The sequence below is a fragment of the Dendrobium catenatum genome, unplaced genomic scaffold (genome assembly GCF_001605985.2).
Source record: "Dendrobium catenatum unplaced genomic scaffold, ASM160598v2 fragScaff_scaffold_133, whole genome shotgun sequence".
In the NCBI taxonomy this organism is placed as follows: Eukaryota; Viridiplantae; Streptophyta; class Magnoliopsida; order Asparagales; family Orchidaceae; genus Dendrobium; species Dendrobium catenatum.
Window position 1 is genome coordinate 773,015 of NW_021318595.1, and position 15,539 is coordinate 788,553.

Sequence of the window (15,539 nt, forward strand, 5' to 3'; positions counted from 1 at the left end):
CTTTCCCTCCCTTCCATATTTTTCAGAAAAAGCATGAAATAGTAAAATCACTTTGCTTTTGTTTCTGATGATAAAAAGTTTATAGGGATAAATAAGAAAGCCATATTTATGCTAGATTCCCAAATGGATGTGAATGGTATTAAAAAAAGGATTGATTACGTATGAGGTGAAAGTTTCAGTTAAATGGCATTGCAAAACAGAGAAGTTTGAAGAAGAAGAAGAAGAAAAAGAACTATACGTACATTTCATTACAAGGTACAAAGGGAATTCTCATGATGTTTCTACTAGTTGGAGATGAACGTTCTGGATAGAGGCAAGAACTATACGCACGTTACAAGGTACAGAGGGAGTTCTAATCCAATGGCCCATGATGTTTCTATTAGTTGGAGATGAACGTGCAGGATAGAGGCAGAGGTTGGAGTGGCTGCTGTTGCAAGGCTTTGTGGGACCAAGATTTCTCATTTGAATTTGTTGTTTAGATCCCGGAGAAAGTTTTCCATTGCAGTGGTGTTATTACCTGCGAGTAGAATGTCGTTGAAACAAGTTAGGGTATAAATGATGGTCATCTGATGATGATAGAGAGGAAGAACTTAATAAAAAACCAGTTGTTGAAGATTATCAGAGAAGATGGCAAACCATTTTTTTGGTTCTTGCTTCATTTTGTAAATGGTTTTGTGAGACAACATATGTAAATGAGGATTTAGGGGATCCTTGAAGCCTTTTCGGCTGGGACATGTGTATGATTTTGCTGAGTGTGATGTGAAGAAATGCATTTGAGAAATCGAGTTAAGTGATCACGTAGTTTTGATGGAGGAGAGCAATTAATAGGAAGACACAAATCATTGGCATTTTTTCGATTGCAACATGGCTAAATGCTTCATTGAAGTCAATTCCATGTTGTTGATTGTAACCTTGTGTAGAAGGTGGGCTTTGTACCGAGCAATAGAGCTCACCGCATTGTATTTAGTATTAAAAGTCCACTTGCTATCACTGACATTTTTTTGTAGGATAGCGTGAGAGTCCATAATTCTTGTGCTTGGAATTCTTCAGACATTGTCTAATACTAATGTGTTTCCTTGATGGCGCTAGAGTAACACATCAGTTCAGTAGTTTTAGTAATGTGGCGGTGCAAGTTGAGGATGTCACGGGATTTGAATGAGAATTTATGTATTTAGTGCGTGTGGAATGGTTAATTGTCTACGCAGGGTAGATTTTTGAAGGGGTGGTTTGTGTTGAAGGAAAATGATTGAATGAGGATGGAGTTTGTTGGTAGTGGATGCGAGATTTTTCTCAGGTATTGTGGGAGGTACTAGTTGTTGGGGGAAGGGGGGTTAATGGTAGCTTCTTACTGGCTTGGGTGGATGATGTTTGTGTTGGAGTTGGTGCGAAATTGATGAGATGTGAGGACAACTATGAGCGGCACTATCTTCTAATTGTAATTTTGCTTGTGAGAGGATTATAACATCTTTAACCTTTATGGCAAGAGCATATTTGAGAAAGATGCAACTAATTACTGTCTTACTGTGGGAATGAGTTTGTGATTGGTGTTTGGTGGGAGAAGTTGATGGCACTTGCAGCCATAAATTTATAAGTGATAATAGTTGGATTTTTTTTTTGATGGAATAAGACTTGCGATTGGTGATATAGACCTAGGTGATTAGGGCATCAACTCATAGATGTTAAGGAATGTTGGCATAAAAAAGTGATTTCAATGATGTGAAGATGCTTGTGCTCGATCAAATCTTTTTGTTCAGTAGTGTAATGATAGTTGTGTTAGTGTATTATGCCATAGTGGTTGAGTAGACGTTGGAAGGATTTGTTGGTATATTCTCCATCATAAAATTAAAGAGTGATGAGTTGTGAATTCAATTGATGCTCTACCATAATTTTAAATTACATTTATTTTGTAATCGTTTTTGATTTGCATACCATAGGATATACCCAACGATAGTGAGAGTAATCCAACTATAACATAATATTTAAAATATTTAGCGGAGGGGATGAGTAAAGGGTCCCCCATACATAAGAATGGATAAGTTGCAATGGTTTGTATCTAGTGTTGCTTGCTAATGAAGAAGGTAAATAATGTCATTTTGCAAGTTTACAAGAGTCACATGGCAATTTTTGGGAGGAAAAACATAAAGAATGTTGGCTTTTTGCTAGGTTGGATAAAGTTGTGTGGTGTGAATATCCAAGCTACCTATGTCAAGATCAAGTGCTATGGGTGTGGTGAGGAGATTTGTAGATATCAATTGTGATGATGTGTTTAAAGATGAATATGTTACAGACTTTAATTATCGGGACCTTGGAGTAGGTGTTTGATCTTCAAATTATTTCCTTTGTAGCCATTAGCAACAAGCTTATACGTTGTAGGAAAAATGCCTTCTCTTGTGATTGCGATTGGAGTTTGTCCATTTTCAAGAGCAATTTGTTGCATGTTGTGGTAGACTTTTGGATGCTTCAGTTGGTTTGAGTCAGATGTAAGATCTGGTGTAGCACCAGAGTTGAGATTATAGTTTATAGTAGGGAAGGAGTTGGTTAGGAGAGTTGGGGACTTCATATTGTGCGGTTAGTAGCTCAAGTCAGTTTTGTACCAACATTTAATGCCTCGTTGAAAGCTGAAACCGCCATGGTCAAAGTAGTTGGAGTGGTAACCTCCTCGATGGGTATGGCGGCCAAAACTGAACTGAGAGGTTGGAGTACATGAATGGACATGACCACGAGTGGTGGCAAGAGGTGTTCAGGGGTCAAGCGTTGAGGATATATGTATCTCACGCATAGCTTTCATAGCCAAATTGGTCTATTCACTATAGAGAAGAGAATAAAGGTCATATAGATTAAGGGGTTGATGGTTAGTGCTAGGGGTGTCAATATTTAACCCGACCCGAAAATTTTGGGTTCGGGTAAACTCGTTTGGAAAATAGGTTGGGTTCGGGTTCCATATTATGACTCGATTGTAATTTTGGGTTAGGTTCGAGTCAATCCAAAAACCCGAAAGTAACCCATAATTGACCTTCTCCTGGGCATGGGTCGCCTTGCGCTCGTCCTCCTTTGAGTGTGCTCACCCTCCCCTTGCGTGCGCTTGCCTGCCCCTGCATAAGCTTGCCTTCCCTTGCGCACGAACGTTTGCTTGCTAAGCGTACTCTAGCCGGGTCATCGGGTCCAGTTGGGTTGAAGTGGGTTAGAGGCTAGTCGAGTTCAAGCATGCGTTTGTGACCCGTTTAGTTAATTGGGTCGAGTTAGGGTTGGGATAGTTGAAGGCAGGTCAGTTTCAGGGTGGGCTCAAACTTGACCCGGAAACCTATTTTGACATGCCTAGTTGGTGCTAATAGCCTTCTTCAAGAAGTGGTAGGTAGATGATAGGCTGTTCAATATTTATAAGATAATGTAATCAGGATCTAAGGTGCTATTGAATGCGACTATCACATCCAGTTTAGCTTTGATGGTTGAGAGATATTAGGTCATAGTTTGATCTTTCATTGTAATATTGTGTTAATTCATTTTAAGTTCAATGATGAGCAATTGGTAGATAGTAGATGTTTGTCAATGGTTTACTAAATGGCGTAGCATGAGTCAAGGTTTAGGTTGGAAGGGAGAAGAGAATCGAAAATAACTGAGTAGAACATTCAGAGGTTGTAGTGTGGGTTGTGATTAATTGTTCCATCATGATCTAGTACTTATTTTGAAGGGCATGTTGTAATGTCATCAAGAAATCCTTCAAACCTGTCAGTTTTGAATATTTTGAGAACTTAGGATCTCTATGATATTGGATGTCAACTGCGAGGTGTGGCTATGAACGATGTTTTTAACATTAATCATTTGGAATTTGAGCTGGGACAGGATATGAACCTCGCCCTAATCATGAAAAGCTCCTACTATGGATGGATTGTTTATTGAGGAGGAAGTGGAGAGGTTCATGGCGAATTGTGAGGATGTTCGGCAGGTCACTATTTGGTACTGGTGCTTTGATACTGTGAAAACTTAACTAGTGTAGCATCATTGCAAAACAAAGAGGGTTAATAAAGGAGGGAAGAAGAGAGACGAGTGATGCAAGAATTACATTTTTCATTCAACACATTTCTTCGCTGCATTGATCATATTTATACAACTATGTATATATAAGTTTTTTACAACTTATAGAGGGAGTTCTAATCCAATGGCTTATGATTTTTCTATTTGTTGGAGATGGATGCTCAGGATTGAGGCAGAGGGTAGAGGGACTGTTGTTAGGTTTTGTAGTAGACATAATTATTATTAGGAATTATTGGTTTTATATTGTTACCATGTGGAACAAAAAAATGTACATGTGGGAAAAGGTGGTGGGGATGGGTTGGCATGCAAGATTTGCGAAGTAAACTAGAGAAAAAAGACTTGTGAGGCAAGATAGTTGAACTTAAATTACAATGGTCTGTCAAGTTGGTTGTTGAATAACTAATGTAATGTTGTAATGAAGTACAATCCTCAATTTTGTTGATTGAGATATTGGCTTATTCTATCCTAATCCTCATACATTAATTTTATTTACGCATCTAATGGGTGGATTTTCCACCATTTGTTGTACTTACCCAAATCAAGTTTATTTTCAACTACTACATTAATAGATGTCATTTCAACTATTTCTCTAATATAGTCATTTCTTGATATTGTTTCTAGTTTTGTCACTTAATTATCTATAAATTCTCATTTTTGCAAAACACAACTAAGATATCGATGATTTTTTTATCATTAAGGCTTTATTTGGGATAGTTTTTGTGCTGCTTTTAAAGCAGCTTTTTAGTGTAATAATTTCTACTTCAAGAAATTTTTGTAATTAAAAGCTATTTTAGAAAGTAGTAAGAAAGCTATCCCAAATGAAATTAAAGTTTTCATGATATCCTCTTCTCCCGAGGAGCTTCTCTTTTCTTACCATTCAATCTTATATATATATATATATATCCATTCTTTTGTATAATAGATTCAAGTTGCTTAAATTTATCATACATATATATCAGTTTATCTTCTAATAATACTAATTATTTGTTAATATCACACCCATTAAAGTTACATATCATTTGCCTAGTTTTTATTGTACTACTTCTAGGCTATTTATTTTTAAAATATTATTATTATTATTCTAATTTCTCATTTATTTCAATAAATTTCTCACTAGTTAGATTTATCTTTTATGAAATTCAAATACCAAGGCACAGCACTGAATATTTTTTGTTAGCACTTTCATAATCAATTTAAAAATGATATGGACTCCATGTTGATCTATTGATATAATTTTATTAAAATTAAAAAAAAAAGTTTGCGCCTCCGCAACTATTTTTGATACTATACAATATTCTATTATACAATTTTTTAATAATTTAAATATACCTTTGACACACATTTCTCGTTTTTTATGCATAAAGATTCAATTCTCATGGTACTCAACCATATACCTTCCCAATAAATTACATAAAGATCATTTTTCTTAATAAATCTTTATGGCATAAAACCAACTGAGTTTTCATAACTAATGTAACTAGTATGTTTCTCTCCCATTATTTTATTGTATCTCGTAAAATTGATTCCTATATAACTAGCATACTCTTGAACAATATTTTGTTAATACCAAATATTTCTTATCTGATCATTTGACATCAGCTCAGTATTTACATTTTCATTGAAATGATTGGTTAACCAGACCACTGCAGTATCCCTTATAAAACTCTTTTTTGCAGGTGTGATTCTCAGACCTGGATTCATATATGGGACTCGCCAAGTTGGGGGCATGAAGATACCCTTAGGCGTTATTGGCTCCCCACTTGAAATGGTACAACCTTTAGCATATTCATGTATCATACTTGTATAATATACATGCATATTGACTATTTAAAATACTTCTATTCACTTGAATTTATATCAAGTTATGTATAAATAAGCATATTTTAAACTTCAAATTTATAGTTGGTATTTTATGCATTACTTGTATTGTATGAAAAACCTTCCTTTTCATGTATCTTTTGAATGTCAAGAAATTATTTTCATATGTTATATATTTATCTAATTGAATCAACATAATTTTCTGATCACATGCTCTATGTTATGATGGTTAAGGCCTCCAACCACATTTGGACATTGAAACTTAGGCATCGTTTGGGGAATTTTTATTCTGTGCGGAGTCCGGACATCATCCAGAGACAAAAAAAAAAAAAACACCACGTCACCCCATAAATGTACCGAGTGCTGTACTGACGCTCGGTACCAAGCGGGTATTTGACGGTTATCCGGTCCGGTGTCCGCATAGAATAATCTCTCATTTGTACTAGAAAGCTGCTTTGAGAAGCAGTAAGAAAACCGTCCCAAACGAACCCTTAGATAATTCCAATTTAGGCTTCATTTGTGACGGCTTTCTAGAAAGCCTCTTCTAGAAAACCTTTTTAAGCAGCAGTAAGAAAGCTATCCCAAACGAAAGCCTAAATTGTTATTTTTTGCTCTTATTTGAAATATTATTTCAAATTTCTTATATGTTTAGAATGCAATGTAATTATATTTGACTTGCTGCAGATCCTCCAACATGCTAAGCCACTAAATAAGGTTCCAGTTTTTGGTCCTCTCCTCACTCCACCAGTAAGTGCAACAGCTGTAGCAAAAGTTGCCGTAAGGGCTGCAACAGACCAGGTTTTCCCTCCAGGCATTGTTGATGTCTATGGCATTCTTCGTTTCAGTGAGCAGAAGTGATGCTTTTTTAAAATCATGGCAGTGAGAATGGATATGGAACTGATTATATGAACATAGTATGTGTTCTTTTTGTCTGAATGATCAATCAATAATTGCTGATGAGCTCTTAATTTGAGCTTCTTTCTGCTCAGATGAAGTTAATTTTATTTTCAAGTTCTTTGAGGACATTTATCTCATTACATTGGTTCGGCTATATGAATCCTATTTCTCCATTGTGTTCTGTTAGGAGTCAAATTCTCATGTAAATCTAATAAAAAAGACTATTTGTAATATTTTCTAATCAATTCTTTTTAGATCTTCCTCTACCTTTCATAATATATGCAAAATCTAATGCATCTATTCTTCAAAGTGCAGTCAAAGCGTAGTCAAAGTGCAGGCAAAGCGTAGTTCATATGACAAATTTTTAGTGGATGTTTGGACCTAATCTGGACCTAAAAATAGGTCTGGTGACTGGACCTAATAATTTATCCTTAACCAGTTGAATCTTTTATTTTTTAAATTGTAACCCTAGAGAGGATTTATGGTCATGATAGATTGATTATTATTATCAGATGATAATTTTTTTGATGATGGCATTTTATTATAATCATATATCATATAAATGTTTGAATATAAATAAAATAGGTTATATTTTCTTAATTTATTTTCTTAATTAGAATTAATTTGGATCATATATAAGGCTAAAGCTTTTAAAAATATTTTATTCTGTCTTTATTAAATTTATAGAAGTTTTATATTTATTTTAACACTATTAAATTTATATATGTTGCTTAGTTTTTTTGCTTTTCTAACACTTCCTATTTTGTAAAAAAAAGAAAAAAAAGAAGAAAAAAAAACTACTCTATTTTAGTCTAGAAAAGCATAATGCATGCAATTAGGTACAAGCAGAGGTTCCTTTCAGCTCCAAATGATATAGATACAGGAGAACTAAGAATTAAACAGGATTGGAAGTACTCAAGATGATCTAGTATTACCCAAGAAAAGCCAGAACAAAGCATACTCAACTTAACTGAAGTGGCAAGCACTAAGAGCAGAAGGATCCCCTAACTTTTTATTCTATTGTCAATCTTATTTTTCTATTGATTTAGGAGTTTGTATTGTACTTATGTGGACCACAACTCTAGAAGATAGAAGTGTAAATTTGACATAGTAGGTTTATTTGTGTATGATTGGACTTTATCTCATTTCCCTGTATTTTGTTGGTCTTCTTCATACCACTGAGGATTATAAGTCCCGTGTCATTTCAATCTACCTCTTAGAATTCAACTATCTAAAAACCATGCTTTTTTTTTTTTTTGCAATTTGAGATTTTGAGGCCAAGATGATGTAATTCATAGTTGTTGATAGTGTCTTATGACTAGGTTGAGTCGACTACCTTTACAACTAAGTGATTTTAAAATTGATAACATGAGATGATGAACTCATGAAGTTTTAAATAGATTATTTTTGCCTTATCCGTAACTTAGAACTTGTCTACCCCTTGAGCCCTTTTATATTTCTTTTGACTTCTTGATGATTCAAAGATTTTCATTCCTCAAGTTTTTTTATGCAAAGAAATAGCCATCTCACTTTGTTATAGTGATTTAGTCTCTCTTGTAGACTAACTCATTCAAAGCATAAATTTCCTAGTAAGATAATAGGCTTTGAATTATTGTCTATCCTTGATGTTAACCCAAACAAATCACGATACAAGAGTATTTCAAATATCAATTGTTTCTCTTGGAGGTGTTCTGAAGGAGCAGATACCTTTTAGGAGAATGATCAACCCAAATTCTCTTCTTGATTTAGATAATATGATTTATCTTAAGTGTTTTATATGGGTTGAGATAAGTACTTCTTATCTTCCAATCCTTCTCTCCAAGGCATTTCAATTCTCATAGCCACATGTGGGTAAATTGATGCTTCATTTTTTTACACATTTGAGTGTTACTCTTTTAAATATGATTTTTTTTTTCTTTCTACAACCAATGATTGGTGATGTTTTTGTTTGTATATAACATACAAGAATGTTACAATCAAATCTTTTTCTTGGGTAAAACTTAGCCTTAGGTTACTATCCATGTTGAGATATATACATATAATTTTTGGGACCGATACCATCATAAAAGGGTTACTGTAAGTGATCCTACACCTACAAAGCTTGCTTTGTCCCCTCTCCAAAGGAAGGGGAGTAGAGCATTTAGTGGTGCTCATAAACCTACTCCAATTTTAGTTAGTACTACAATTCCTGTTAGTGATAATAACCTCTATCATTGAGAGGCGAGACCCAATGTTCTTCAGCGTATTAGTTCTTCCATCTTTATTAAATTATATGGTCTCCCATTTGTGTTTTCATGTTTATTTGATTATGTTATAGAGATTTGTAGGTGGTCCCTTTTAAACCCATTTTGAAGATTCTCTTACCACATCATGGGCACACTTCATCAGTTAGACACTCATTTTGTACATGTTTCTAGATAGTATGAGAGCCATAAATTCACTAGAGAACCAGACATACCAGAAACAAACAACTACATGCATAATATTAATTAATAACATCAATATAAGTTGTCTATGTCTCTTATTTCTGATATTTCTATTACCCCAAACAAGTTTAATATTTTGATAAATTTTATGGCTATAAAAGCCAACTGAGATAATATGGAGTTGTCCTTCACTAGCTAGGGATGTTATGTACTTCACACATCATGTTATTCACATTATTGAGAAGACTTAACATGCTCTTGTGAGAAAGATTCAGTAAGTGATCTCAACCATTCCCAGTAAAGAGTCAATAGTTGGCCAACATTTGATTTTATTAGTTTCTTCCACTTGTTGCCAAGTCCTATAGGATTTCACTTATTACCCTATACCAGTAATATGGCATAAGATTTGTACATACATAGGGTCCACCAAATAATTAACTTTTGTTATATATGTACCTTAGAGTGCTATTCATGCTATTGAATATGTAAATATATTACTTGTACCTTTTATAATTTATGTTGTGACTGTTTACTTAGCTAGGAGTGGTGTACTTTGAAAGTGTCGTGGCAAAGGGGTGGGGGTGGGTGGGGGGTTGAAAAGGAATGTTATAATATGCAATGAAAAGTGATTTTCAAAATAAAAATATAACTTTAAAGAGAGAAGTGGTAAAAATATTTTTTTTTTTTTTAAGCAATAAATTTACTTAAGATTAATTTGAAAGTAATTCAAAATAAATATTTTAATTAATAGAAAATTTATGAAAACTTTATTTTGAAAATATTTCTTGAATTCAATCACAATAGTTTAAAACCACAAATCCTTAGATAATAGAATTTGTAAGAAATAAAGTGCAGAAAAGTAAAATAAAATGCAAACTGAGATTTTATAGTGGTTTACCTACATCTACTCTGCAAAGATCCTCCTCTTTAAAAATTTCACTAGCAAATGCTCATTTTGCCCTCATCAAAGCGGAGAAGCTCTTCTCCATTCCCAAGTGGAGAATGATCTTTATAAGCTCTTCCTTTCGAAAAGCCTAAATGCCCTCTTTCTGGTTCTCCCAATGGTGGAGATGCCACTCCCTCATTCTACTCGTAATGACAAAGATGCTGCTCCCTACTTCTTCTCCTCACAATGATAAAGATGCCGCTCCCCTAGCCTCCTCAGCTAGTCACAAGTCTTTCACCCAATGACATCTTCCCTAAAGCTCCTCTCCAAGGGCTCCAAAATTACAACTTGGAGGATTAAGGTGCAAGATGACAAGAACAACAATGTGAACTCCCTCACAGAACCCTTGACTTCTTAAGATACAACTTCTCAACCTCATCTTCTCTCTCTCAAGTGGATGGACAAACTCTCTTAAGCAAGGAGAAATCTCTCTCGCTCTCTAAAGGACTCTCTCTTAGGAGAAAATAATTCTGATTACTCGCTTTACACACACTTATTATAAAAAGAATCAAACTGGGTTATTTAAATGAAACCCTACTTTTTTTATTTTTAATGCACTAATCATATAGTAAGAAGTATGTATCATATTGTATGATTAGTTGAACACCCATTTTTAAGTTTTATTAAATCACACTCTTTGATATAAATCATACAATATGATCGATTGAATAAGACCAAGGGTCATCCTAAATGAATCATAGTTCATCCATTGAATGTTATGTTAAATCATACTAGATCATTTAGTTCATACATTATGAATTTCAATCATTATTTGATCCTGATTTGATTGCTTGATCAACGGTCTAAATTAGGCAACATCAATTAATAATCATGCAAAACAAATGTGTTCGTACAACACGATTAGACCACATTTTAAAATTTAAATTTTCCTAAATTTGGAAACTTAGATTCAAGAGTGGGTATTTATCAAACTAATAGATCATCATGTACGATCAAAGGTCAGTATAGTTATGCTATATTTTTATTTGATTAATTTAATTAAACACTTTATTTATTTTTTTGAAATAACTGATCATATTGTATGATCAAAATCATTAGTATGATTGGGATCATACAGTATGATTGTGATCGTATATTACGAGTCAACAAAGAAACCGAGTGTTATGCTCGGTGATCTTGCCAACATGCACCTCAATACATAAAGACTCAAGAAAAAGAAAATGCATACTCTTATTATAAGTTTTTATTGGTCTTAATGCTATAATTCTTGAGTTCTTCTTTGACTTGCCTCCTTGTATGTTGAACCTGAAATATTAGTAGCACAAAAATAACTAACATAAATTGCATAGAATAATACGTGATCTAACCAATAATGTTTGGACTCATCAAAACAACAAGTTGTGCTTACAGACTTCAAATATAAATTTATACAATTGATGTTAATAAGAAATGAAATAATCTTAGGTAGTAGTACTTTTCATCTACACATTTTAAGCAACTTATTAATGTTAAAAACATTAAAAGAAAAAAAAAACTTCTCCTCTATGAACCCTTACAAAGTGCAGGTGGGAGCCAAAAAAAAAAAAAAAAACTTCTCATAAGTCACTTGTGATTGTTCCCACTCTTACCCCATTTACTAGTTTGAAGTGGGTTGGGAAGGACTCTTTTATCAAATATCCTGGGAGTTTTATTCAAAATTCTCTTATTAGTCTCCATAAGACTATTCCCACACCAACTCACTTAAAAGGGAAATCTATTATTGAACCAATGTCTTCTCCATCTAATGTGTCAAGCAAGGCATTATTTGATGAAGCTTTTATTGATTATTCCCTTCTAAAGTATGATACTCACAATCATATGTTAGAAGAAAATCTCAAAGATTTGGATGATCTTTATGATGATAACATGATTTATTCTAAAAACTCCATTGCAGATATTATGATGATCGAGAGATAGGGTAGAGGAGGTTGTCATTGAAGTGAACCTTCTTAGGATTTATCTCAAAATTCTTCTTAAGAAGTATCTGCTAAGGACAATCATGGAGAGCCATCAAGCTTTAATGATGACTAAGATTTGCTTATCCTTTAGAATTTCATTAAATAGAAAATACTTTAATCCAAAAAATTTCTAGAGTAAATTGGTTAAATGATTGCTATAATGGAAAAATTGATAAAATAAATGACTACTCTACGTTCTATTTAGCTTGTTCTACTAGAGTTTCTACTAAGATGATATTGATGGATGCCTAACTTGTACATCTGTATGTCCCTGTACAAAAAGTTTTGCTATTGACCAATTTTTCTATAGCCTACTCTAGTTGTACGATTCATAGCGGTTATTATGGAGACATGTTTTCTTCCTATAGCCCCAACTGTAGTTGTAGTTCCTTTTATATCTTCTACATTACCTCATGCTACACCTCTCACTAAAGCAACTACATACTATTTGGTTGAGATCTAAGTCATGGATATAATGACATGCTAGCAAGGAAAGTCTACTATTTATAAGGAATGACCTTATTTAGAGTAGTACAAAGTAACTCTCTATCCTAATAGATTTTCTCCTTCTTCCTTTGATTGCATTGAAAACCCTCACCAACGCTTAGTATAAAGCATAATATTATAATTTTGGCAGTAATGATGCTCTTGTAGTTTATCTAATTGTGACATATTTATCATGATTCACATTTGAGTGGTATGAAAATCTCTCGAACAATTTTTTTAAGATATTCAATGAGTTAAAAGAAGTCTTTATAAATAGGTCAACTTACATGATCTAATATCTATCCAATATAAACACTTGTAGATTTTTTTTTTAAAAAATTATTTTGAGGGGGAAAAATCTAGTTATGAAGTGTGAGTCACCACTACTTGAAAACAACATAGTAGATCTATCAATTGGTTTGAATACATGTCCTATTTTTATACTTTTGAAACTTTCATTTTTTGTCACATATTTCAAAAATTGCTTACTAAAGAAACTAGCCTTCAAGGTAAGACATCATCATTGATACTGAATGAGGATAGTTCTCATGAGAAGTGAAAGAATAAAGTATTTCAGTCTATAATGCCCAAGAAGATCAATGAAACTACTATTGTTTCTACTTTTATTAATAAGGGTAAGAAGAAATTCATAGCTACTATTGAGCCAGCTAAACATACTCTTCTACCTTCTCTATCCAGAAAGTCTCATATCACTTTTCAGGTAAGGTTTAATCAAGCATATTCATTTATAAAAGCATATTAAATAAGATTTTTAATATACTGATACAGTTAGGCATTAAACTACCATCAATGAAGAAGTTTAACGAAGTCAAAAAAAACTAACAATCATACTTATTATCCATTCACATATATTTGGGACATGCTATTAAGGATTTTATTATTTTGAAGAAATTTCTTGAATGTCAACACAAATCTAGAAAGAATGACATTCTTGAGCAATTCCTAGAGAAGCCATTAGGGCAGTCTTTGTTAATTCACTTTATCCCAATATTACAAGATGAATGAGTTGACATAGTTGGTGATTTGTCTACCTTATTGGTCAAAATATACAACTAATTTTCCAATTATTACTATGGTTGTGTTATCAACTCCAAATTGGATTACATATAATATTGTGTTTGTATCTTCATTCCTTATGACACCTCAAGGTTTGATATAAAATAGTACATGTATTTCATTAATTACATTTGTAGTTCTAATGGGATCCAACCATGTACTGAATTTATTTCCAATTGTACAATATATCCCAATTTATCTATTGACATAATCAAATACTATTTCTATAGTACCACTAAGTTCCTACAAATTTTAATAATAATGAAATCAATCATTCAATCTTTGAGTACTTTTCTTTTCTTCTATTTGTATTACACATACTTCTAATGCTGATATGGATGATAAAGAAGGAAACCTAGCTTACCCTTACTAATAGTGTTTGTTATTTAGATTTAAATGTCAGTAAGTCTTCTAGCAATGAATAAATTTTAAAGTCAAATTCAAATAAAAATACTGCAAATACTTTATTCATAAAGAAACATATGAAGTTGAAGAACCTAATATTCATATTAAAAATTATCAAATAACAGAAAATGAGGATTTGCTATATCATATTCAATAAGTTCAAAAGAAGTGTGAAATCTCTTCAAACCCAACCTCCTAAGCCCACTGTGTAAGAAAAGGGTAAAAATATTATAACCGAAGATCTTGATGAACTTACTACTAAAGCAATTCAAGAAAATGATAAGTAAAAAATGTTTATCGTACACCCTAAGGTGGACTATAATATTCTAGCTCATTTGAAAAGCGTCCCACTTTCATGATTATTTGCAATGCTATTTTGCTAACCCTTAAGATTTGTGAAATTCTAATTAAAGCACTCCTTGAGACTAAGTTTTTTTTTCAAGCCTACTTCATTGACTAGAAATTGATAGAATATTTACCTACCAATGTTGTCCTTAATATCACTCATAAATGACCCTCTACTTTTGAAAATTATAAATCATTATCAACCTATTTATGTTGATGCATGCGTATAATAATATGTTGAATTGCATATTAGCAGACCCTAGGTTCTTAATTAATTTTGTGATTGTTCATACTTTGAGCTTTTATCTTTGAATATACAAATGTGTTTAAACTATTTGATGCTACATGAAAATGGAAAGATCCAATTGACACTTGGTTCTATTACCTTAGCTTTAAAATTCTATGAGTTTAAAATTGAAGGCAAGTTTCATTTCAATAATACTAATACATCATTTTGTGATTCCTTTGGATTTCCATGGTTACATTAGTACATGATCATACCTTCAACCTTACACCAGTGGAGTTTTTCATTTTGGGTGATCTTAAATCCTTTTTCATATATGAAAAAGACAAATATATGATGCTTGATATTTATGCTTAAGATCTAGTTGATCCACTAGATTACTCAACCAAATTTTAACTAAATAAAAATATTTGCCTTCATGCTTTTTCTCCACTAAAAGAGGATTTGATATGATTACTATAGGACAATGATGATATTCTATATCTTCAAGATTAGATGTCAATAATGATAGCTTTTATATGTTCTCTTCAAGTTAGATTGTATTACACTATAGTTCTTCTAGTGATACTAAGAAGGAGACTCATCACGTTGACGAAGAGAATGAATTCTCTCAAGAGGCATCACAACTTAGGAGCACAAAACATGGAGGTGATTTATATGACAATATTATTCTATACTTTGATGCTTCTAGTTTTCTAAGCCTCTTATTTTGGCACACATGGCCTGTTGGATGAGATTTCAAGTATTGATCCTACTTCAATGCATTTATCGTGGGATCTCTAAAATATTAGTACATCATTTATGTCTGTGGACCTCCGAAAGGGATCCGCTGGCTGTAGAGTGCAGAGGGTACACAACCGCTCCACCCCGGGGGATAGAAATGATCGCAGGCCTCCATGCTCTTT

The 15,539-nt window shown here is 33.0% G+C and overlaps 1 protein-coding gene across 2 annotated transcripts in view; it reads left to right on the forward strand.

Moving 5' to 3' along the window:
• Nucleotides 1-6,992, forward strand: part of LOC110096018 (uncharacterized protein At1g32220, chloroplastic) — a 28,317-nt gene extending 21,325 nt beyond the window's left edge. For both annotated transcript variants that reach the window (XM_020821765.2, XM_020821764.2), the window contains 2 exons: nucleotides 5,709-5,800; nucleotides 6,535-6,992. In XM_020821765.2, coding sequence (XP_020677424.1) covers nucleotides 5,709-5,800; nucleotides 6,535-6,708 — 266 coding nt within the window. In that variant the 3' untranslated portion in view covers nucleotides 6,709-6,992. The remainder of the gene's footprint in view (nucleotides 1-5,708; nucleotides 5,801-6,534) is intronic.
• Nucleotides 6,993-15,539: the final 8,547 nt, after the last annotated feature.